The 25,770-nt window shown below is 40.5% G+C and overlaps 2 protein-coding genes across 2 annotated transcripts in view; both read left to right on the top strand.

Annotated features, from left to right (window-relative positions):
- Positions 1–8,432, top strand: part of LOC106885904 (partitioning defective 6 homolog gamma-like) — a 54,567-nt gene extending 46,135 nt beyond the window's left edge. Inside the window, exon 2 of the mRNA XM_014938427.1 lies at positions 5,652–8,432. Within this exon, the coding sequence (XP_014793913.1) occupies positions 5,652–6,511 (860 nt within the window). The 3' untranslated portion in view covers positions 6,512–8,432. The remainder of the gene's footprint in view (positions 1–5,651) is intronic.
- A 932-nt stretch (positions 8,433–9,364) lies between these two features.
- Positions 9,365–15,519, top strand: BLOC1S4 (biogenesis of lysosomal organelles complex-1, subunit 4, cappuccino). Its single transcript, XM_014938417.1, has 5 exons — positions 9,365–9,597; positions 9,916–9,987; positions 11,007–11,108; positions 11,599–11,733; positions 14,528–15,519. The coding sequence occupies exons 1-5, from the start codon at positions 9,382–9,384 to the stop codon at positions 14,624–14,626; spliced, it is 624 nt and encodes a 207-aa protein (XP_014793903.1). The 5' UTR covers positions 9,365–9,381; the 3' UTR covers positions 14,627–15,519.
- Positions 15,520–25,770: the final 10,251 nt, after the last annotated feature.

Raw genomic sequence — 25,770 nt, 5'->3', positions numbered from 1 at the left:
ATTGGCACTGGACCTTCCCCCAAGCCATGGTTCACTTCATATCTGTTTCCTCTTAAATCCCTTTGCATGTGTTCAGCCTTACAGGTCACAAATGAGAGACTGCCAACTTATTTGTTGTCTGATCACTTTTAGAAATGCTTCTGGTTTTGATCTTTCTGAGAAAATAGTGAATGCAGCTTGTGTCAAACACTGACAGTGTTTGTAGCAGGGACACAGAAAGGCAGAAGGGTTACACATGACACATTCCCTTGAAACGGTTTTGACTGCTGCTAATTTGAATGCTCAGTAATAGAGATCTGTTGGATGGAGGGGTTACCCTTCGCTATTAATGACTCATTGGCCTCCTTCCCAAGCTGCCTGAAGTGCTGCTCTCCCTAGTGGAAGTAATTTTGTCTTTGAAGTACTTTCCAGAGCTGTCAACTAATGTTCCACAGTTCCCAGAGGAAATAATAAGCCATGAGTGCATGTACACTGAAAATGTAGAGTCTGAAATGAACTGTTCCTATAGGAGCCTGGCAGTCTGCTTCTCTGTGGAATTCAGCTTGTTTATATAATCTTATCTGGCTAAGCTTTGGTATTTCATCTGGCAAGCAGTTCCTATGAAAAGCAGCTGTCCAAGCAGTGGGAGTGGTGCTCCTGGTGGTTTTTTCAGAAGGTCTATAATTTCTTGTTTCATGTAAATTAAAGAAATACAATACTCTTTTGGCTACAACCAGATGCTCTGAGCAGTTTTCTTTCCCTTATAAATAGCCCTTTAAGTATGCTGGGCTGTTTTGTACTCTGACTTAACTATAGGATTCACGATGCCTACCAGGAAGGTGAAGTCTGTAAAGTCATAGGCTGAGTACAGAATTGTTAGAAGAGTACCTCAAAGATGTTACTGTCTATAAATTTCTACATATGTTTAAAATAGTAATATTCTGATAGTGAAATGTCCATGCTTGGAAGTGAAAACCTCCTTTAGTGGGTTTTACTGTTGCTGGACAAGTGGAAGTAGCTCCACCAGTTTAAAGAGAAAAAAAAGAACAACAAAACAAACACCACTATCACCACCACTGTCAAGAAGGCAAACAGAGATACATCTCTGCACGAAGAGATCTGTAGCGTATATCTTATCTAACAGAAATATCCTCATGGGTATGTGGTTAGTGACAAATCTAAAAAAAAGAAAAATACGCACATATTAACAGAAAGGATGCAGTCAAAATGCTTAAGGTTTTATGTAACTCATTGCCAGATAACAAAATATTTCTCAAAATGTAATGAAAACTGAAACTTTTGGGGAGAAGAGCTGCAATAACATTCAGTGCCTACAGATGACTTGGAGGGGTTTTTTTGAGTAGCTGTGGGTTGTGGTTTCATGTAGAACAGAACTGGAAAGCTGAGAATTTCTTCTCCAACTGCGGTAAATGTTCTTCTCCTCTTTTTACAAGAACGCTATTTTCAGTAGGAGGCAAATTATGGGCACCAGTAAAATTCAGGTCTGAGTCTTCCAAAGTTCAGTGGTTTTCCAGGATTATCTGTCCAGCTCATAGGACATCTTTGTCTGATAGCACTAGACCTTGTATGTGAAAATGCTCCATGTAATCTGACCCATTCTAAGACATAAGGGTCATATTCAGCACCTAAAAGATTAATTCTCCCTCTGTCACCTGCATGTAACATTTCACTCCAGCCTCATTCAAGACATGGGAAAACATGACACCCTGTAAAATATGAGGCTTTAAGTGCTGTTTAGATGTGCTGCTAGATGGCACTTCTGACAGCATGCATGCAAATTTCTATAGACTCTTTGCTCTCCAAAAGGAGAATTTGATACTGTAACAAATAAAACATTAAAAATGAGCTCTGTCTGGTTCCATATGGTGTATACCGATCTTCAGGAGACCTGGCATCAAACACTGTCTGTTCCGTTAGCTAAAGTGGCATTCCTGCTTGCAATTCTATATGGTGAGAAACTCAAAACCTAGGAACATGTTACTGACCTTCATTAGAAGTGTGTCATTGTAAATTATGCAATGATACAGTTTTCATTTCAGTCTGATGTGTGTCAGCTGAAAAGTATATTACTGAAAATAGGCAATACATCGTGATTTGACCACCCCATACTTGATAAGAGGGAATGATATTGGCTGACTTCTCCCAGTTCCCTTGTGAGGAAGGAAGTTACTTTTTTCATTATGCTAGGAATTGATGACTTTCTGCTGCTACAGCAACAGCTGATGCTAAACTTCAGTAGAGATACTTTGCTTTATTTCTGCAGCAAGAGTAGTGGCTCTGAATATTGGGGGGAAGCTGTTTTGTACTGGATTTGTTTTATTTTTAGTTTTTAATTTCAAGGTCAAGTCCCAAGCAGGTGTAACTGCTAGTGAGTAAGTAATCTTGAATACAAGTAATGTAATAATCCCTGTATTGTCAAGGAGCATGTATTCTGTACTTCAACTTTTTTCTAGAAAACAGAGTTAATTGGTATTTTTTTGTAGAAGCTTTCCAAATCAGCTCTGATTTCTCCAACCTATAATAGATTTTAATAATTTACCTGTTAAAATTGGGACTTCATGCTTCCCACATGTAATTCTGTTTAGTGTCGGAGTTGGAAACTAACACCTGACACTGTTTTAAAAACAAACAAAAAAATCCAGTCATTAACAGGACATGGACTTCATTTTTTAATTTGCTTGGGCCCTGAAATACTAAATCCAAAACTGGTCAGTGGTCCAACACTGAGAGTAGCCTGTATCACTTGTAATGTCATCACTGCTTCTGGCTGGTTCATGTTTGGAGGAAAAAGATAACATTTTTGTGGTAAGCTGGGCTTTCTGTTATTAAAGGAGGTGGTTGTTTTGAAGCTGCTCAGAGGTTAGGAATGCTGGCAGTCATCTGGGGAGACAGATTAGTGGGCTGAGCACAGGTGAGGAGGTCACAGGCACAAAACAACCACTTCTTTTGTGCGGTTGTCCTGGTGGTGGTTCAACCAAAGGAAGCTGCTTCAGAAATGACCTATGTGTGTCAGGAGGACCATTGTGCTTCTCCTGTAACATTACTACCAGATCATCACAAACTTGCATGTTGTGAGAATTAACTCTCTGGATTGTTCTTAATTTAAGGGGAAGAAAACAGCATTGTCTACAAATCTTCCCAGGTGAATTGTCTGGTACAGCTTTTGCAAGTCTGCTTTAAAGTAATTCAGTATTAATATGCTAACAGAGAGAGGGAGAGAACAGTTACCTGGGTGCTTTCAGGGAATAGATGGGTAACTAGGGAGTGTGTTTCATTTTACCTGCACTGCAATAAACTGCACTTGCCAGCCTCATTTTCTGAGTCTTTAAGGGATGAAGTTTTTCTTTTGAGTTTGGTTTGCCAGTACTGCAAGAGGTAGTCTTAAAAGCATAAAATGACGTGTAATTTTAATTGTCATCTTAAGCTGAAATTTTGGGGTAAAGGTTGTCTTGGCCTTTAAGGTACAGTGCTACTATTCTCCAGCACTATGGTTCAAGTGAGGAAGAATTTCAATTCTAAATCTGAATCCTCAAGTTGTTTTCATAGGACTGTTACAGAAACTTATCAGTAAATTGTGAGGGTGAACAGTGTTTGAGGCTGTGCTGATGAAAGACTTCTCTTGTGGACCCATACTTTACAAGGAAAAGATATATGTTGCCAACCTTCAAAATCATCCATCAAAACTTAAAAGTTTAGGTGAGTGTAGATGATGGTGATCCTGTTAATGAAAGAAAAGGATTAATACCTGGCTTTGGCTGCCACGGGTGGCTCGTGCATTCAAGAGTAGACACTGACTGTACTGCTTACCAGGTGGACTTAAGAAGATGCCATGTCCGTACAGTCACTGTCTTGGCTGTGAACATGCTTCCAGGAACCAGTTATGAGCTGCTCATGTTTGGGTGATTTTAATGACTTGCAGTCCTGTGCCTCATCAGTCTAAATAACATAGTTGGGCCTGTACAGTTGGTATGGCTGTAAACAGCCTGGGAAAAGAGACAAGGCAAATGTGAAGTTAAACACGACAAACTTGTTCAGGGAGTATCTTTATTTCACAGAAGCTTTTTCTTCAAGATGACCTCCTAGATGCCTGGTGATGTCCTCAGTGTTAGTATGGCCTATGTAAACAAGTGATAGGAGAATACAGAAATATTCTTTCAGAAGTCTTCAAACAATTTTTTTCCAGCCCAAAGGACTATGTAGGATCACAGAATAATTTAGGCTGGAAGGGACCTCTGGAAGCCAGCTAATCCAACACCCTGCTCCAGACAGGCTCAGATCAGGTTGCTGCTTAGCAGTTTTTGGTTTTTTTAGTGTCCTTTGAGTTGTGTAACTTAATGTCACTTAATTGAAGTCTGCTAATAATATGCCTTGAAAGCTGACTTCAAAAGGAGACCTAGCAAGAGATAAAAACGTAATTCTAAGATTATTTTTACTAAGACATCTTTTTTCAACCTTTATTGGGTAGAGGTATTGTCTGTCTTTCTCAAACATTACTATGCAGGGTTAATTTGTCAGAAGATTTTCTTAGTGGCAGTTTTATAATTGTACTTTTGTATTTTACTGCTTGTCTTCAACAGTAGAGTAAACTGAAAGTCTGTGAGTTTATTAGAAAAGTGTTAGCATGCTTAATCTCCTGGTAAAATAATTTTCCAGTTAGTGCATGCTTCATGTTTAAAATATGTGCAGTATTTTTAATGTGAAATGCAGTGACACAGTTTGTGTATTAACAACTTCATGACTAAGTAATTTTTTTATGCAAAGCACTACACGAGCTTCTTATATGGAACAACTTGTCATATTATTTAGCTAATTTAAAGTTAATCACTTTGCACGTGCTCCTGAGATACTGAGGCAGAACTATTTAAATGATTTCTTAATCAGGAGACCTTACAAAGGCTGCTTTCCTATGGATCTTCCTCTCAAGGGCAGGAATGTGAGTCTGTTCAGTGATCCTTAGCATATAAACTAGGCAGCAGAGCAGCTTCTTTCTCCCTGCTTCTTTCTACCAGGCCACTTGCTTACACAGAACCTTTTTAGTACTTGGCACTTTTATTGCTATCAAATTCAGCTGAAGTGAAATAAAATATTCCAAAGAGAAAAATGCTGTACCTAGAGATGAACATTAACATAAATTCCTTACTGAAAAAGGCTAGGCTAAAAACACATATCCAACTACTCTCTCACATCTTGCATTGCATTTTTGTACCTAAGGTCTGCTATCAGTTATGGCTGTGTATTGAATATTAAAATACTCCTTGATTCAGACTTTTAGGTTAGAAATGTGTATATGCTCCTTGCCCACTTGAGTTGTATATGTAAAATTACAGTCCAACTCTGAAAATACGGTCTCACATCTAAGCCTGCAGCTGCAAGTAATTGCATTCTGCACAGCTGATAACAGGAGTTGGAAATCAGAAGTCTTTTCCTCAAAATAAGAAAGAAACATGGGTAGTCATTGAAAACAATATTCTGAATGATGTGCTGATGGACATAAAATGTAACAACAGTCAGAGTAAGCAGAAGAATTAATTTGATTTTTTTTTTCCCCATATTACAAGTGTGGCTTCACTGAAACAGATGTAAGAGGAAAATGCCCTCTAGATTGAATTGTTCTCTGTTTGATTGATACATTGGCACTGTTTCTCTTTCAGATGAAGTGGACTACAGTAATTTTGGGACCAACACACTATCGAGGAAGAAGAAAGCTCTGGTGACACTACGCAATGACAACCTCCGCCGGCGTCCCCACATCAACATAAGCATGCCTCATGATTTTAGACCAGTGTCTTCCATAATCGATGTAGACATTCTTCCCGAAACACACAGGAGAGTGAGGCTGTATCGACATGGGTGTGAGAAACCCTTAGGATTTTACATTCGCGATGGCACCAGTGTAAGGGTTACTCCTCATGGACTAGAAAAAGTACCTGGTATCTTCATCTCTCGTATGGTTCCTGGAGGCTTAGCAGAGAGCACAGGCTTGCTTGCTGTAAATGATGAAGTCCTGGAAGTTAATGGCATTGAAGTAGCAGGAAAGACTCTCGACCAAGTCACAGACATGATGATTGCCAACAGCCATAATCTTATTATCACGGTCAAGCCGGCAAATCAGAGGAACAATATTATTCGAAGCAGTAGGATGTCTGGTAGCTCTGGCCAGTCTACAGACAGCACTGCTAGTCACCATAGCTTGCCTACGTCTCACGTGCTGCAGAACTTCCACCCTGATGAAATGGAGAGTGATGAAGAGGCTGACATTGTCATTGAGGGTGGTCTGGAGCCACAGCACATTCCCAAACTGCACAGCCTTACTTCCAGTAGCCTCTCTCGAATCAATGGCAGCAGCCTTAGCCATAGACTTCAAAGGGACCTGGTGCTCAACAACAACTCTGGCCGAGAAAGCAACGGCAACATCCACAAATTACTCAGTTCCTTAAAAACTGATCCCCGACACAGTCTGGTTATCCCCAGAGGAGGTATCGAGGAGGATGGAACAGTCATTACACTTTAGTAGCAATTCCCACAACTCTCTTTTCAGTCTTAAGTGCCAATTGGGATAACTGACTCTTGCAACCTGTTATGCACAAAATAGAGAGCTGATATTCTCATAGACCTCATGGGTGCAGAAGATTGTTGCTTTCTAGGAAACGTGGCATCTGGAGTTAGACATAAAACTGTCATGCAGTGCAAAATTTGTCAGGAGAACGCCAGAGTGTAAAACCTGGTTTATGTCCCAGCCCTAAAGTGAGAACACAGATTTGTTTTAGTTGGTATAAATCGAAGCAGTCTTATAGGCTGCTTAATGGCAGTGCTAGATACCTGGATTTGAATGCATGGGTGGATGTATTTATACGTGCATGTATACGAGTTAGATTTTAATAGTAACAGACATGCCTATTTGAAGTGGAATCTGGTTTTCTTCTAACACCGGTTTAAAGAGAGTGCTTCTTAATAGCCATCCCATCTTCTACTGTTACATACAGACCTTCCACTAACTTGTTTACACTATACTTGCAACCTTATGTCTAATCCAGACAAACTCTATAAAAGTAGCGGTTTCCTACTCTGGTGGTAACAACGTTAGGGAGATGCTGCAAATAGCTTTTCCAAATGAAACTATATATATTTTTTTAATTTTTTTTTTTAAGGCTTGAGGAGGTGAGGCTGGAGGACGTTGCTGTTATTGCTGTGAGATCAGCACCACCTGCTGGTCAGAGGCAGGGCTGCCTGCAGCACGGGCGCCTGGGGAAAGGAAAACGTGTCAATAAGGGCTTAAAACTAGCTTCAGTACCATTATGTGTAAATGTATTCTTTTTTGATATTTATTAGATGATACCTCTTTCTTTTTTTTTTTTCCTATCATCTCTGGTTTTTTAATATCATGGTTCATATGAATTTTAGAGATGCAAGCGAGAGGGCAACAAAAATGGAGGAGTTTGCCAGGACTGTCCCCTTCACCTCAGAGCTGACACAGGTCCCTGTTTCTACCTCTGGGGCAACCTAAATCCACAAGGTCTTTCCTTACAAAAGATTGGCTAATTGCTATATAGGGGAGGGGTGCTGACTGACTGTCAAACCTAACTCAGAATAGTTCTGTTATTTTTTTTGACTCTTCTAGTAATAATAAAGTTTAATGTCTACACAGGATTTCCAGAACCTTAAAATATACTGGATGTTTGCAATGGCCAGACAACTTTACTGGATGCTAGCTAGTGGGTAACCAGTGACTGCTGAGTTGATAACTGTCTGCTTCTGAAAATGCCGTGAATTTATGAAAGTGATTTAATCTAAGATATTTTGTTATACCTTGATCAGTGTAAGGAACAAAATATAAATGTTTTACAATGTATTTTTCTACTTTTAGCTTGTCATTTTCTTTTTTTTTTTAACTTTGTAGTACATTAAAGCTTTTTTATATGGTGGAATAGACATTTCTTAAATATTGTATAGATATGAAAATTAAGAAGTCTTGGTTTGAAAAAATTACATTCCATTTTGGGATCTGTAATGGCTGGACAAATGATGTGTGGACTAATTCATTGTTGCTCATTTAGAATACCTGTGGAACAACCAGTCTTCTGCTTATTGTTAAATATATTTGGGACATTGAACTTAGTATGTTTCTTTTAGATTTGCTTTAAAGGTTTATTTTAAAATTCTTTCACTTGCTCTAATTAAACCTCTTCTAGGTATCAGCAGTTAGAGAACTGTACTTATTTTTCCCAGCACAGTAAGAGAAGAACAATGATCCTGTTTGTCTTAAAGCTGTGTTTGTACTTTACCAAAGGTTTTCATTTTTTAAAAAAAATCTGATTATTGGGGCAGTTAAAAAAAAGCTGGATATGCTTCAGTTAATCAGATCATCTTATCAGGAAAACTGTTACACCTTCAGTAAGTTTACTTTTATATAAAAGTGGATTTTTCTGGCTGAAGTTACTCATTTTACTTTTATTTAACTGATGAAAATGTGACCTGTCTGCAATAAAATGTGCACTGTCTTACTTCTGGGTTTGTAACCTTTCCCCCTGGGGTCAAACGCATCTCCCTTCCCTGGGGAAACGAGATACTCGGTTCTGATGACTCTGCATCTTTTCTCTCTGCCACTACAGACTTCGCTTCCTTCCCTTGTTGTTACTCGTATCAAGTTTCTTCCCTTAGTGTTTTTTTCCCCCCAGTACTGTTTTTACTAAGGGGTCCTTGTTCTGCAGATTTCCATGGGAGCCCAGTGGTTTGCAGGGCTTGCACGCCCCTGCCCAGAGCCTGCTGCCTCCAGCCAGTGGGGAACACAGGTTCTATCTCAGTATTTCACTTACAAGCCGCAGATAGCTCCAAAGATGCACCATCAAGGCTTTGCTGTCATTTTGTAACCTGACTTTAAAGCGGGTAAGCATGTTGTGCTCATTTGCATCAGCTGGGGCGGGGGGAAGCTTCAGTGTGGGTAACCGGAGGGGTCTTACGCTAGTTTTCACTTCAGGCTGCAAGATAAAACATTTAGATTTCATCGAGGCCCCTTCGTCCAGGGGATTAACTTGTTGAGCAGGGGCCTAGAGGCGGGCGGCTGAGGGGCCAGAGGGACGTCCCTCCTCTTCGACAGATCCTCCACAACCGTGCTGGCAGAGGGAGCCGCTTCTCTCTCCGCCGGGGCTGCGGAGCCTGAGGCCGGAGCAGCCAGAGGGGAAGGCGGCACCTCTGTGCCCGCTCACCGGCCGTACGCCCGCTCCCTCCCGGGGCGAAGGGGCCCGGGCAGGGCCCTCCGCAGGCCGCGGGGCCGGGCCGCTCCTGCCTCCGCCCGCACTGCGCCTGCGCCGGCCTCGCCCCGCTCACGTGAGGGGCCGTTGGCCCGGCTGAGGCGCGGCGCGGGGGGGGAAGCGGTGCGGCGGGATGGCGGCGGCCGCAGCAGCGGCTGAGAGGGCCGGGGCCGAGCCGCCCCCAGCCTGTCCCAGCGGCGCGGACAGCGGGAACGTCTCCCAGAGCCACAGCAGCGCCTCCGGCCTCGGGGAGCCGGAGGACGAGGACGCTTGGGAAGCGTCGCTCGGCGCCACCGCCGCCGCTTATTCCGCCTACCTGCTGGCCGACCGCAGCCTCTTCAGCGAGCAGGTGAGGGACGGGGGTCTCCTGCCGGGCCCCGCGGGGAGGGGGTGCAGCCGCCCGGCCTTCCCCCTGCGGCCCCCCCAGCGGGTGTCCGGCCGTGTCGGGAGCGGGTGGGACGGGGAAGGGGCTGTCACGGCAGGGGGGTGGGCCCGAGAGGGGCTCCGTCAGGTTCCGTGCGGGACAAGGTGTCTGGTCACCGTGCGCTCAACGCGGGCAGGAGATGGGAAAGCCCCGGGGTTTCTGTCAAACTGGCTTTAGGCGGGGTGGTGTCTGCGCTTGGGGGGTTCTCTTTTCAAATACCTTTAAAAGATTTCTTCTTTGTAGATAGAAAGCTTAGACAAGAGTCTAGAGGATTTGCTGACCAGAGTGGATGAATTTGTGGGAATGCTGGACATGGTACGTATCACTTGCATGTAGCTTGTTTTTGAAGTCGGAACGCAGTTTAACATGCACTCGGTCTCACTTAAAAACAAGGGATGGGAAGCAGACTTTGATGTAGGCAGACAGGTTCCAGTATGAAAACACACTTGATGGTTAAATAACTAATGGGTGAAAACTTCTGAGCTTTCATGTCGCAGCAAAATATGCCCATATTTTGCTTATATAACTGCATATTTACGTGATTCTGTTTGTATATTTGTCCTTTACATACATGGAATCCAATTTTGAGTGGCACAATGGTAGACACTTAAAAGGACAGTACAATATTCCGCTTCGCCTTTAACAAAACCCATCCTCTCTGGGTTTTGTAATCAAAGTATCTAATCACAGTTGCCAAACCTCTAAAGCTAGATTTGTCTTTAGGAGACCCTTTCATCAGAAAGGCAGCTTTATTTTCACTTTTACATGGGAGGAAACAGGGGAGCTGAATGGAAAGTTTCTATAAGCTGACACTAGTATACAGGCTGTCTTTTAGAGCATAGCACATGTGGTTCTCCTCCATTACTCTAAGGGGAACTTTACTGGTTGGTTTGGGGGGCGGTTTTAACAAATAATAAAAAAGATTCTGTGGCCTGGCTTTTTTTTTTTTTTTTTTTAGCAAAGTTGAGGAAATATAAGGTAGTAAAATTTGAGTAAAAATTTAGTTGAATATATTTGATTCTTTAGTGTGTCTTGAGAAATTTTACATCTCTTAACTCTTGTAAGGCTGAGGCAGCCTATTTTTAATACAATTTTAAAGGCAAATGTTTGCCTACGCAAAATAAATTTTGTTCAAAGGCACTTAGTAAACTGTACAAAGGAGCTAGCTTATTAATTTTAATCTAGGTTTTTTTATGCTAATACTAAGCTAGTATTTTTAAACTATGAGTTTAACCTGTTTATTCTGGAAACTAGAACTGTGCTCAAATTAAACGTGCTACTCAATATTTTGTTTTATTCATTGACTTTCATGTTGTTCCTTTGAATCATTTTAGATTCGAAGTGATTCCTCTCAAGTTGTCAATGAAAGTATACCTCAAATTTACACAAAAGCTACAGAAATGAGACAGATATACAGGAAGATTGACAAACTAGAGGTATGTATTTGATATCTTCTAGATCTATTTTGTTTCTCAGATACTAATAGTACCACTTCTTTTTGATGTTTGGGGTTTTTTTATTTATAGTTTCTTTTAAAGTTATTGTCTTGGGAGGTATTTGGAGACTAGCAGAATGAGAGGTTTGTTGATCTCTGGTAAAGCTTCAAAACTGTGATTCAGATCCTTGGTCCCACTTTTAGTAGAAAGGCAGATAGAAGTCTAAATTCTAAGAAGTCTAAATTAGTTATTTGAAAGGAAAATAGGAAAAGGAAGACTGATTGTTTAACCTGGTTTTGCAGTCTTTTAAGTATCTCAAGTAATTTTTAGCAGTAAAATGGATTTGTTGTAGGTGGAAGGGTAATAGAGTGTGGAGTTTTTGACTCCTCCTCACTTAAGTAATGGAACTTTTACCACGGTTGTGAAATAGATAATCCTGTTTTAAATTGTTAGTGAAAAAGTTGGATTTCTTTGGGTTTTTTCACACTAGGCATTTGTGAAGATGATTGGAAACAGCGTATCTGAACTGGAAGAACGGGTCATAAAGGCAGAAACAGATCTTGGAGCTTTTCCAAGCACATTCAAGAAAATCTTGCACACAATCAGCATACCATCTTTCCTTAATGTAAGTAAGCTTTTGTTAGCATGTGACTGACTTAGTTGCTCTGCTTACCAGGGTGGACGATTAAAATAATAAGTAGTTTGTTACACATGTATCTGAATTTAACTGTAAAACTTCTATATACTGTGTTAGGGTTTTTGTGAAGTTCTCAGGCTTAATAAAAAAAACCAACAAACCAACCTAACAAAAAAACACAACAAAACCAAACCAAACCAAAGACAACCCAAACACAGATTCTTACAAGGGCTTGTGTAACTTTCTGAAATACGGATGAATACACCAAGAAGGGAACATGAAGGGTGCAAACAAGCACGTAACGCACAAACCTTTATATTAAAGCATCCCTCATTCTGATGGTATCTAAAGGAAGCAGGAAGAGCCTGTATTGACAATGCTGTTAAAGGATCATACTGCATTAATAATACACTGCAGAAACGTTATCAAAAAAGGAAATGAAAGCTCCACTGCACATTATTTTTAAAATAAAGGTCCTCTCTGTACTCAATCCTCACAGTTCAGTAATCACATAACACCTTGTTAAGCTTTCTAAGAATGTGTTTTGCTCTGTCTTTCCGATATTACACGTGGACTGTTTCTCTACAAAAGACTTGAAGTGCTCTCTTTAGTATGTTTCAAAGAGATACCTTACCTAGCCTTAAACTGGCAGTGTGCCCTACTTTTAAAATAACCTTCTGGCTTCAAAAGATAAAAAAAAATAATCTTACATACACCTGAGGGTTCTTGGCACCACCTGCCAATACACCATTTATAAGTACTCTTCCTTGCATCATGTCAGCTCCCAGATTATTTTCTTTATCTTTTCCAATATTCATGCTGTACTAGCTCAGGTTTTTGTATCATAGTACCGTGAGAATGATGAAACTAAGTAGGTTTGCAGAGGGGGAGAGGAAGACAGTTGTGGCTGTTGGAGGTATTTTTGTTCCTACATATTGCAAGTGTGTGGCAGCAGAGAAAATTAGATGTAAAAAGAGTGCGTATTGTTTTGGTAAGATTCAGTTCAGGAAACCTGTTCTTCATTGCTATTTTCATGCTGTCTTTCAGTTAACTTGTCATTCCTTCATTTTCTTTGGTGTTTAAGTTTAGAGTGATGTAATATTTTTTTTCCTTTTTAAAAAACAACACAAAGCTGCTATTTATGGGCCAATTTCAAAATCAAGCAACTACAGCGGTTGTCTTGAATATTCAACAGTATTTTTGATTTCATTGCTAAAAACGGTTGTCAACCACAGAATTATAATCTTCATTTGAAAAATTTGAGAGTTCTAAGACAGTGGTTTTTTTAGTGTTGCATGGGAACATTTTGTCAGCTTAGCAGTTTGACCACAATTAATAAGGTGAAAAGTCTTTGGAAGTGTCAGGAAACTGAATTTGGCGTGTCCAGTGGTTTCTTGGTTTGAGTATGGATAGCAATAAAATCAACCCTCAGAAATTACTGGTATTAATTGACTAACTAAAAGGCAGGTCACTGTTCTGCAGTGGTACTTAGTATTTCAAAGTAAAAGATTTGTTTTCACTAGTAAATACAGGCATGTCTGAATGAAAATCCCTATAGAGATTTCTCCTGATGTCTAACATTTAACTAGTTCGCTCAATGTATCAGTCCTTTGGAAAAGAAGGCTATACTAGTGTCATGATCTTTCACTGTAGCTGTAGTTCATGTTTTCCTGCTACAATTTTAATTTAGTCGAGTCCCTTCACTCACTTCCCATTTAAATGTGTCTGTTCTTTACACAAAGGATATATTTTGTATTTCTGAAGCTGTGCCTTTGTAATCCCCCTTTCAGATTTTGCCCCAAGTTCCTCCCTTGTGACTAACAGGCAGTCTAGAGTACAGTACTGTAAGACTTCCAGTCTTGGTAGTACAGTCTTCCAGACCAGTATTGGGGAAGACTCTAATTTTCTCATCACACACAGGCAGAAAAGTGCCTGAAGAACTCTGCAAACAAACTGAGAGCCCTGCACGATAGTTCATCAAAATCTTTTCATGAATCTAAAATAATTTTTAACGAGTGAAGTCTTGATTTCAAGCCTTCTATTTAAGACCAGATGTTGAAAACGTATACTGGGTTTGTGTTGCCCTGCAGGAAGGGTGTTCCGTGTGGGAAGGCTGACACAATAGCCAGTAGTGGTCCTTGTGGTTGTCTCTTTCAATGAGCCAACTGGTATAGCAAAACAATGTATACTTAATATGTAAATGAAATGTGTATGCTTTTCCTGAAGAACAGTGTAACAGCTCTTTTCTAGTCCACTACCATATTTTTTTCAAGGGTATGTCATAGTACATGTATTCTAACATACACTTGATGAAGCAGCTCAGCAGGAGCAGTAAATTTCTCAAAAGAAACATTTGCTAGGTGTGTTTCCAAATGAAGACTTTTTTAACTAAGCACATGAGAACACAGGCTTAGGTTAACTTGAAGCAGCTGAGGAGCACTCAAAGGCTGGAGCAGGAAAGGTAAAGGTATATGGCTTTGGAAGGATGAAGGTTACAATGACTGTACCATCAGGTGGAAAAGATTATCCATTTGGCTCATTTGGTATCTTATGCTTTCCAGGACTCTGTCTGTTCAGGTGATTGGCAGAAGTCAAAGGCTGCTTTTCTTCACTAGCATTAAGAATATGCCAGACCCATCTGAGCTATGATTACAAATTTGTCTGACTAAGGAGATAATGCTTTTAAAACTTTTCTTGTCTTGCATTTTAGCTCTGTTGGCTTTGTTTTAAAACTTGCTTTTTTTTTTTAAGAAAGCAAAAAATAAACTTATCTTATTTGCAGAAATCGTCTTCCTCACGACAACGACAGGCCCTTTATGAACCTCCAGTCCTCTTCAAGACTGAAGACTATTTTCCATGTCTTAATGAAGCACCTTATTGATGATTTTTACTTTGGGATTGATATGAGTCAGCCAGAACAGAAACAGCCAAGTGAACAAAAGAAATGCTAACCTCAAAATAGCTGCATTTCTGAGCATTATTGATGGCATATTGCCATTCTGATTCTCATTGTCTTCCTTCAGGCAGTATTTTCAGGTAATCTTTCTTTGTGTACATTATTTCAAAGGTCTTCCTTAAACACAGTATAAATTTTCATATTATCTTGGGGAAGGAACTTAAGAATACTTCTGCATTTTTGTTTTTAAATAGGGGAATAATAGGAAACATATGTTACATATAAATCTTTTAACACAAATACCTGTGCTGCTGCAAGTGTAAAAAGCTATATGACAAGGATGGGTTTTTTTGGTTTTTGTTGTGCTGCTTTTTTTTTTTTTTTCCTAATGTACTGATTGAAGTGAAAGAAAAACTGCATAAAATCGTGTACTCCCGTGTTTTGGAACCTGGTCCCTGCAGTTTGTCCAGAGAAATGCACCACATTGGGATGTACAAGTTGCAGGGGGAGGACTTGGAAGATCAGCGAGGAGTCAAGGAGGTGGCTCGATGCTTTGTGAGCTGGGACTAGATCATGTGCAAACATCAGGCCCCCACTGATGTTCCTTAGGTCACAGTGACCTGAGCTTCTAATTATTGCAGCGTTGTATTGTTTGATGTGTAATCAGGTGGCCATGATATGTGTGTGTGTGTATTTATATATCAAACCTGCTGTCAAGAAGTATCTAAGTTGAGGCAGGGATGTCTCCCTGGGCTGAGCCTCTATTGGGCACCTGACCAGGCTGCCCACTTTTCCCCTGCAACCCTCCCTGCGGTCATTGGGGCTCCCCGTGCTGATTGCAGTGTGAGTATGTTATCAATAAACGAATAGCTGTCTAACCCCTCTTGTGGTCTTGCTTTTCACCTGACAGTATCTAACTGTGCACCATTGTTCCTGAGAATGTTTTTGCATACAGCCTAGCAGGTGTTAATCATAAAGTTGTTGTATTCCTCTAAGCAACAATTTTACCGCTGCTGTTTTACTGCCTGTGTAACTCACTGCAAATGTCCAAAATTCAAATTTCAGAAGAATAAGAAATGCATAAGGGAAGCAATAACATCTGCTGGTTTTGTGTTGCAAGCACAGAAAAAAGTATGCAGTTGTAGAGCAAGGATTATATATTCATAGATAAAGCTTTGAAAAACATTATCATCTTGTCTCTCAACAACAGCAGAGACCGGGTTCTCTACAGTATCTGAAGCAACATTGAGTAAAAATTAAAACAAATATTGTGAAGTCAAAATTAGTAGACTCCAAAAGCAGTTCTAATGTAAAACTTACCTGAAATTTAACTAAAAGAGTCTAGAAAAATAGTTACATGCAAACATACAGAAAGGAAAGGAACAGACATTTACCTGAAGAAGGGCTCTCCCTTGCCCCCATGAATACTTACATATTTTACTATTTTGATGTTCCACTGCACCAACAGTTGCATTTCCAAAAGATGCAGTACCTTTCAGTTTATGCATAAATAATCCTTGAAAGCTTATCACTCCTCAGTGAAATCTAATGGAATTACATACCTATAACTTAGTGTAACACATATGGCTACAGCCGAATACTCTTAAACACAGTAGTACTGACACGACAAAAAAAAATAAAATTAGCTTTAGAACACCTTTCTAAGGTGAATTTATGAATCAACTGCTTAAATAGCAACTTTGTCCTCTGCTAAATACAATAAAAATGCAGTTGTAATTTATAATATTAAAATAATTAAGATCTCAGCAAGCTTATGTAGCTGACTGTTGTTTATATTAATAAGAGAAAAAATTCATGTATTCTGAAGTGGGCATTTAAGTTAAGCATTTTTAAGGAAAATGTAAGATACCTTCAAAGCACACCACAAACACAAATCATGTAACTCCTATAACTAGTATAGCTCTGTCTTGTAAATGCTCAAAAATATTTTTATTACTGCAAGTAAAGGATAGTACATTGAAGATTTATTACAGGAAAAGTCATAGAAGTACAGACAATAAATTGTAGCTTTTTTAAATACATGATACAGAATAACAAGGTGGCAGTTCATCTGTGAACTGTGGTCTACAAAAGTTATAAAAGTAAGGCATTCTCATAATACTGTCAAGATCCACCCTGCTGTCAATTTGCATCAATTTGCATGCCCTTGGCTGTCTCCTTGTCCATGGTCAGTCTCACTAAGCAGGAAGAACAATGAAAAAATCCTAAGTCTTCACACTCAGCAAAGAAAGACTCAGAGAATATTCCTTTATTCTGTCTGCTCTTGTTACCTTGTATTAGAGTAAAACCAGTAAGAACTATATTATGAATTAGACTCAATATTTACTATTTTTGCCAGATAAAATCTGATCTCAAAATCCATCAGTACTGATATTCGTATACCCAGAAAGCTGTACTTATCTCTTTCTCTGTACAATGTTTATCTTTCTCCTCTTGCTTGGATTCCAAGGCATGAAACCAGTAACAGTAGTACTATGTTACCTGTTTTTAACATGAACAGCTCTTCAGATAGATAGAACCGATGTAAAGCAAGACATTATTTTAATGAGCTGAGCTCCTAAAGGTTGGTTAATGAGTGTATAAAACCAGTTAATGTTTAATATCTTACTTTTCTTCTATGACATGAAGCAAAAATTTTGAAGTTACCCTAGCAGAGATAAAAGTTTTTATATTCTTAGGTACCTTTTGGGCAAATGTCTAATTGAAACTAATGCTGCGGCTTGCTAAAAGATACCTGTTTGCTGTAAGAGGTATGTATATATTTATAACAAAATTTTCATTCACATGGATGGACTGAATGTTAGAAGGCCACATTTTTCATAAGTCCTGGGCAAAAATCAGTGTGATCTGTCTTTCTTACCTAAATATTTAGGTAATATGATGAAGTATGTCTGAAGTAGGCACGTAAAGATTGATGTTTGTATTTGATTACTTTTGGACCTACACATTTTGTTCCACTCTTGAGCAATGCTACTGCAGTTGCTATAAAGCCTAGAGAAATTATAGAAGGATATAGCAAGCTTAATTTGGGTTCTGTCCTGCACAGGAACCGCTTCCTAATACTAAGATCTTGACCTGTAGAAAGCGATTCTGAGTGAAACACCTTCCAGAACGAGAAAGAAGAGCAAGATAGGTTGTATCTACAGCTGTGAAGATAACATTTGAAAATGGTAAATATTTTAAGGTTCCCTTACCAAAAAAAAAATATATTATTTAAGGGATGACGCTTTTAAACACCCTTAGTTTTTGTAGGAAAAATTCTAGTCTTGGACTAGCTACCAAGAAAATCCTCTATGCCTAGAGACAAGTCCTGCCTTGAAAAGCCAAAGTCACTGTCAGATTTGCCAATGGTCAAAGGGGATACTCTTTGTAGCAGTCTGTGTAGCCACCGCAGCTAAATCCATCCGGAATGAGGAGTCTTCAACTGTTGGGATTCAAAGCCTTGTAGGAGGTGGGTTAGAGGGACAGGCTGTGCTGCAGCAGCAGAGCAGAGGCTCTCTCCCTCCCTGTAGATGTTCCTTTACGCCGATGGGTGGTAGTACAGCCTAAAAGTGGTAGCACAGGCTCCAGCTCATCTCGGAGATTTAAGGAATTTTCTTTGCCTTCGTGCTTGAGGTTTTCTACTCACAAACTTTTAATGCTGGTCATTTTCAGGATTTTGCAAAATGGTATCAGTAGTATTTGAATTATGCATGATGATCGGTGCCTTAGAAGTGCTAATGAACACACAAAGAAGAAAAAAGGGAAACAGAAGGTTCTGCTTATGGGCAGTACTGAGCACCACCGGTGAGACAGAATGCAGTCACTTGCAGAGACAGAGTTTGAAAAAGAAAAATTGAAATAATGCCTTTGGAATTATACTAGACAAAATGAAAAGACAGGGAAAACAAAGTATCCTGTCTAAAATTCACATGAAAGACTTGAAACGTCATTTAATTTTCGTCAACTTTAATGTTGGCTGTACGTTATATGATGGACCAGTAGTTAAGTAATAGGAAAAAAAGACATTAAAATTCCATAAATAGTCATAAAGTATGATGTTTTCAATCAAATGTGCTATCTATACAGGATATTAAATAGTCTTGAAAAAACGTTTATTGAAAATACAGGTAAATAAATGAGCTGACAGAGCTAAGAAAATGAACCGAATGTTAGCAAGGATTCCCTTAGAGGGTCCAGAGTAAAAAGACAATGGTACAGAATTCAGCTGGGGGAGGGGAGGAGGCACTTGCTGAGTATCAATGAAGAAAAGAAAGATAACTTTCTAATTGGATTTATTATCTCCCAAAGTTCAGAAACTGTAGGTTTCTTGAGAATAGTTTGATGCTTACATTATTGAAAGATAAATTAATTGCCATCTGTTACAGATCAGGATTTTCTTTACAAGCAAGTGGTCTAGAAAGTAACCTTTTTAAAAAAAAAGAAAAAGCAATAGCTGAAATTCCCACAATCCTGGGACTTTCAAACTGAGAGCTGGCTCTAAGTGTGACAGGAGCATCTGAAATGTTTCTCTGAGTGTGAGTCAATCTAAGAGGTTTTCAGAGGACTGCAGACTGGCAGAAAAGTTGGTCCAGATTGATTCATAAAAAAAAAAAAAAAAAAAAAAAAAAAAAAAAAGAAGAAAAAAAGGCATGGTAAGAGCCTTGTGCAGAAATGGGAGAGGCAGAAAATAGCATAGCCAGGAGATAAGCCAGGGCAAATGCTGAGGTGTAAACTTGTGGTGACAGAGCTTTGAGCCACACGAACAGATGAGGGCAATATCCCTGAACTGGGAGGTACTAATGAAGATCCACAACAGACCTGACACAGGTGTGATTTTGTTATTTGTTTACAGTTTCCTTTTTGCCTCAGGGTGCACTCCTTCCAGGTACACAATTTTAGGAGGGGTTTTAACTGTACTAGAAGAACTGTGAAAGGCCAGTCTGGACCAGGTCACCACTACCGCTTCTGTTATGAAAGCAACTGGACTTGCAGGTAAAGTTAGGCAGACCATTAGACTGCTCTGGCTAAAAATCAGTTCTTCCAAGCCAAACAGTCCTGCCCCAGCATTGATGTCCAGACACAGGAGTGAGGGGTGACAGCCCTCTACTCCCACAAGTCCCCATGAGAAGGCAAGCAAAGCCAAGTGCCAGCAGGACCCATTTCTCCTGGTGGTGTGCAGCCAGGGAAATGCTGTAGGCTCGCACCTCACTAACTGAGTAGTGGACTCCTTTTTCCACAAGGTCTCCTATGGAATTAGCCCTTTCCTCCACAGGGAGAGCTGGGACTGTTCAGCCTGGAGGGATCTCATCAGCGTGTATAAACACCTGAAGGGAAGGAATGAAGAAGAGGGAGTCTGACACTTCTCTGCAGTGCCTGCTGATAGGACAAGATGCAATGTGCACAAAAATAAAACCCCCTTGCTGAAGCATCTTCTCTGCAGCATCCCACATCCATTTTTTTTTAACCTTGTTCCCACAAGCTTCTTTTAGTATCATCTAATTCTTGTATTGGAGGACACAATCAACAGTCATCTGTGTTGCTCATCATCTTGTAATAATGCCTGTAATTTCCCTTTCCATTATCTCTTCCCTTGGCTGAAGAATCATAGAATGGTTTGGGTTGGAAGGGACCTTAAAGATCATCTAGTTCCAACCCCCTTGCCATGGGCAGGGCCACCTTCCACCAGATCAGGTTGCTCAAAGCCCTGTTGTTTTGCATATGAAGCTTCCATGCCCTTGTTGCCTTTCTCTGATTTTTCCACTTCTGCTGTATCCTGTTTGAGATGAGGAAAGCAGGACCGCCTGTGTAATTCAAGGCACAAACAAATCAGAGGTGTAAACAGTTCCACAATCCCATTCTCTGCTGCTGCCTTTGTTTCTTCTCTAGCATTGGATTTGCTTTTCTGTCTTCTGAACTTTTAAACTGATGTTTTCAGGACCTATCATAATAGTGTGATCTCACTCATGAGTAACTGCTCAAATTTACTTTCTGACTCATAAAGTGTTCATATACAAGGATATTTTAATGTAATGGCTAAATCTGTGTCTGTTAAGCAGGAGGTGCTTCCAGTTAGTAGGATGATGGTTTTGATAAAACAAAGGTTACTGCATATGTGGATCTGATATAAAAAGTCACAGATTGCAGGGCTGTGTAGAAGGCAGCAAAACCGCAGATGCTGTGGAGTCACTGTGTTTATGCAGGGATAGACCTCTACTGGAGGTCAGCAGCTGGCCTAGTCATCTGCCTCCTGTGTGTATTTGTGCTCACCTGGGCTATCACTCAAATTTTCTTATTGCCACAGAGCAGTGGTCCTGGAAAAATGGTGTTTAACCTCAGCCTGAGATACTGTGCTGAAGCTGAGAGCCACTAAAGTGTGCTAACAGCATGTGCCAGGTACTGTTCAGCCACTGCAGCCTTGGAGGAGAAAGGTAACACTTGGTAGCACTGACAGAAACTTTTCTTTGGAATGCGCTCAAATCCTTTTTTGTGCCAGAAGTTCTTCCAGGGTACCCTCTCCTCCCCCTCGTTACCTTAACCCCTCTGTACCCTGACAGGGCTCTGCATCTTTCTCCATGGCAGGGTGCAGAGGAAGCACCCTGAGCATCCACAGAGGTGGGAAGTGACACTCCTTATGGAAGCTCCTGCATGGACCTAGTTGAGAGCAACCATGCTGAGGGTTTTCCTCAGGTCCTTTTTTGAAGCTAGAACCCCAGTAGTTTGGCCCATGTTGAGAAACATCCTGAGGCTGAAGTGGGTATTTCACTGCCCTGCTCTGGTGACATCTGTGCACTTGTGCTCCCAGACATTTCGATGGTCAAGGACTGAGCCTGAAGAATGTCAGCTGGGCAGGGTGCTGGGCCCCTTGAGAGACAGGCAGTGCCTTGCCACATTCTCCTTTGGACAACAGTATTCCCACATTTTGTCCCTAAACCCTTTGATTTGAATCCAGCCCTTCAGACTGTTGTTTGTGATTAATGCCACACTACTTTTATCTTGCAACGTGTAGGAGGAAGTTAAAGGGAGTGACTACTGTGCAGTGACAGTCTTCTGTTTTCTGTTTGAGGGTTTTGTGGACATGGCCACCCAGTAACAGCCCTGTGCTGAGAAAAGAGAATATAGCAGAAATAACCTTGCTTTTGTGCCCTTGCTCTCTTCGGCTCAGCTCTTTCCAGTCTCTTCAGAACCTAAGAGTTATGGTCAAACTAGAAAGCAGAGATGAATATCACCTCTTGCAATAAAAATTAATATCTCCAGCTGTGTTAAAGTCGAATTTTTGTGACCTGCTACACAGCCTGGATTACTTTACAGGTGAAATGGCAATACCAGTCTGAGTCCCACAAGCAAAACCTAGCAAAATTGGAACAGGAGAATATTCTCAAATATTCTACCATCATTTTTGCCCCATTTTCCTTTTTTCTCAAGATGCAGTTTTCTACTTGCATTGATAGTCTGGTGCATCATTTTATTGTTTAGTCATGGTTGTTATCACCCTGTATGATGTTATTCGTATAGAATCTATTCATGTTCATATGAATGCTATTGGTCCTTAGGGCCACTTGTTAAGAGTCTCTGGGGAGAACGGATTTGTTATATTAAGTTTTGCTCACAGGCTTTTTTAAGTATGGTTTGACTTGCAAAGAAACTGCATAGTGTTGTGTTTCAAAGAAGTCTGGGAGGCACACACACCTCCTTAGCAGGGCAAACATATGACAGCCCTGTCACACGGCTGTCCCAGTCTGTGCGGGCACCTAATTGTACCTGATTCATAGTAATTGGTGGAATAAATTAATGATTCAAAATATTAATGATGACAGGCATTTGTATCAACTGGACCCATCAGAGCGTGCACATGTGAAAAGGTTCGTCTCAGGCCTTCTTAAACGTGTCTGAACCTGTCTGCAAGCAGTTGGGGCTCACGGGCAGCCCTTGTGCTGCTGCTGGAACAGAAATCTGCAGGCTGAAAGCCATGGTGCTACTGGGACCCTTGCAACAGACAGATAGCTGGTGTTGAGACCTGCCTGGTGGAGGTGGGTACTCAGCCATGTGCGGGCAGACTTCTGGGAAGACAATGGGTAACCTGGGATCTGCCTGGGGTTTCTTGCTTAAAAAGGCATCTGTTTAGTCCTGAGCTTCTACAGATTTATCCATATATGGCTGGCTGGTGGAAGCTACTGGAGAAATATAGGAGGCTACCAGCACGTGGCTGTGGAGACGAAGTTTCGTGAGACAACAGGCAGCAGTACAATCCCAGCTGGACCTGGAAATTCACACTGCCAGTTCCACCACAGTGGCCTTACTGGATCCACGTGCCCTGAGGCAATCTGTTGGGCAGCCCAAGAGTGCTGACCACAATGTGAGCAGCAGGTCACGCAGGGCAGATTGGAAGATGGTGAAGAGAAACCACTGGTGGAAAGGGGTGGAGGAAGCTTCCAGAGGAGATGGGAAAGCAAAGCAGGGGAAGGATGTGGGTTTACGTATGGTGGCACCAGAGGAGGTTATGGGACTCCGAGCATTAGCGTCAGTCACATCAAGGTTAAGAGAAGGGTTTGGTGCAGGCAGGTGAAATGGATTTGCTTTGGCAGCAGAAAAGGGAAGACAAGGTAGAAGGAGGAATCAGTTTTGTCATCTGAATGTCACACATTCAGTTTGACACCAAAATTTTAGCCACAGATTTTCAGGATGCAGAACAAATAGCTGTGCTGCAGATGAATTATCTCTAACTCCCTGATCGTTGTGATTCAAGCACTTCCTTTCAAATTACATTTTTCCTTTTTATGTGCTCTATAACTAATTCCAGAAAGAATATTTATCACACCAATCTTTAGTAGTTAAGTGTTACATTTTCTAACTAGCCATTTTTGCTCTAATTTCCTTTTAGCATAAAGATAGACAAAATTGAAAATGAGTCAATCCACATTGTACCTTTTTGCATCTTTTCCAGAAATGTTTAGTAGGTGTTGCTATAGGAGGCAGAATGCTGGACTCAGATCTGATTGTGTCAGGGCATTTTTGTTCCTGTAAGGTAGTTTCCAATGCCCACTACTGGATAATACTAATGTTAAACTAGTATTTTCTTTGTGTAAAAGGATCATGCAGTAATTAAACAAGCAAGGATTTGGAGGAGCTCTGATAGGTCATAAAGCAAATGGGAAATCCCATTTGTTTCCACTCAGATTCCAGTATGTTTGATACTACCCGAAACTGGTAAAAGGATATTAATGATTTACAGTTCGCAAATTTTCCTAGCAGTGGCTTTTCTTTAATTGCTTTTATTATTTTCAAAGACTTGATTACATTCTTAATTATTGCTGTGCATACTTCCTCCAAATTTCCATCTGATAACATCAGCAATATTCGTTAGTATGGAAATTTTGTCAGGTAATGTTAAAATGCTAGGCTATTTGCTATTTGCTATTTGCCTAGCTCCCTCCTTCCTCTTTGTTTTTGTTGTCTCAGCTTACATTGCTTTCCAGTCTGATGAGTCATTGCATTTACTTTGTACTGATACTTTCCATATTTCATGCCTGAGCAGTGATTTTGATTTCCTTGTTTTCTGATCAGGAAAGGCACCATTTTTTTCCTGTAGGTAACACTGGATTTTTGCCAGATCAGAGAAACCCTCTTTTCCAAGTTATGATTGCACAGGAGATTGTGAACATCACATGCAGGTGTCTCTGGCCACTTTTGAAGATCTCAATGCTGTTTTCTTAGTAGCAGTCCAAGTCCCGAGGGGATGACGCTTTATAATTCAGCTGAATGTTATAAAGATTTAAAGCATAAACAGTATAAAATTTAACAATCAACTATGAGGATATAAATGAACATTTCAAATGCCAGAGACTCCCAACTATGCAAATGTGAATTCCCTTCTACTCCTTGTCATGGCCATAGGGTGGCACAGGGTATTGCTGAGCACTGATGTATGTCCCAGGAGTAGTGCAACCCAGTATTTCAAGTTTAGCAGAGCATTTTTAGAGGTGAGGCCCATGGTTTGTTCTCTCCCGCAGGCAAATAAAACAGCGGCTTTCAGCTCCAAATAAAGGGCACTGATAGTACCAGCTCCAGCTCTCCACCCTGCTCCTCAGCCAGCAGCCACCACTCTCATGGCAGAGGGAGTGGGAAGAGATTTCCTTCTGCGCCTTCTCTGACCTCCTCCTCCTGCTCCGCTTCCTGCCTTGCTACCAGTGAAGGGAAGATGAGTGTGGTCTCACACCCTGTGGTTTCCTGCTCTGGGTGGTGATCCCATCAGCGATTAGATAAGTGACACCCCCTTGGCTGGTGTTTCAGCCTCGCCAGTGAAGCAACCTCAGGAGGAGCAGTGTGTTAGTGATGTTGTCTTCCCCACCTGCTGCTGCCACTTGTTTAAAAGGGAAGAAAAACCCAACATCTTTTTATTTCTGACTTTTCCTTTCTTTTCTCATTGTTGAGCTCAGCCTCCGGAGCCAGATAAAGGATAATTAAAACCTGCTAAGCCAGCAGACTTGGCACAAAACCAAGTAGAACCTTGAGATTTTGAAAGGTGATGTAAAAACTGGAGGAGCTTTAACCTCAGGTGATTTTTTGTGATGATGAAAAGTTTAAAGTTGGAAACACATAACTGAATTATTGTTTGAAGAGATGCAGCACTTCTGAAGTTAAATCAAAGTATTGTATTCACCATAGTTGAAGTAGTTAATATTTGCCAGACTAGCTTAAGGTATTTTGATGTAGTGTGAAGATAACAGTGACACGGTGTGCTCACACGGATAAAATAAGGCATATGCATGTCCAAATATTTTTACAGAAATACAGTACAAGAACTGTCCCCATTTAACTTGAAAAATCTTATTTTAAAATTAAAAACCTGCATTTTATTAGTACCTTCTACAGATTATGTTGTAACAGTGCAGGTGATATTTTTAGACATAAAATATAGTTGTACTTCTAACTGCCTTATCGCTTGCCTGTTTCAACTTTACATACCGTAACTGGGTAAAAGTTTAACAAGTATTTAGCTGTATAAATTAACCTCGTGGATTATGCCCACTGTGACAGCAGAATTATTTGTCAGCAGAATTTCTTCTCACAGCCTCCGCTTATCAGAAGGCAGCCACGATTACTAAGCTAAACTGGCATGTGAAACCATA

Source organism: Calidris pugnax, unplaced genomic scaffold, assembly GCF_001431845.1.
Source record: "Calidris pugnax isolate Ruff unplaced genomic scaffold, ASM143184v1 scaffold13, whole genome shotgun sequence".
Classification (NCBI taxonomy): domain Eukaryota; kingdom Metazoa; phylum Chordata; class Aves; order Charadriiformes; family Scolopacidae; genus Calidris; species Calidris pugnax.
This window is presented reverse-complemented; position numbering and strand designations above follow the sequence as displayed.

Coding starts and splice junctions, on each gene's coding strand:
- BLOC1S4 (XM_014938417.1), top strand. CDS start 9,382: ATGGCGGCGGCCGCAGCAGCGGCTGAGAGGGCCGGGGCCGAGCCGCCC. Junction 9,598..9,915: donor GCAGCCTCTTCAGCGAGCAG/GTGAGGGACGGG, acceptor TCTTCTTTGTAG/ATAGAAAGCTTAGACAAGAG. Junction 11,109..11,598: donor GGAAGATTGACAAACTAGAG/GTATGTATTTGA, acceptor TTTTCACACTAG/GCATTTGTGAAGATGATTGG.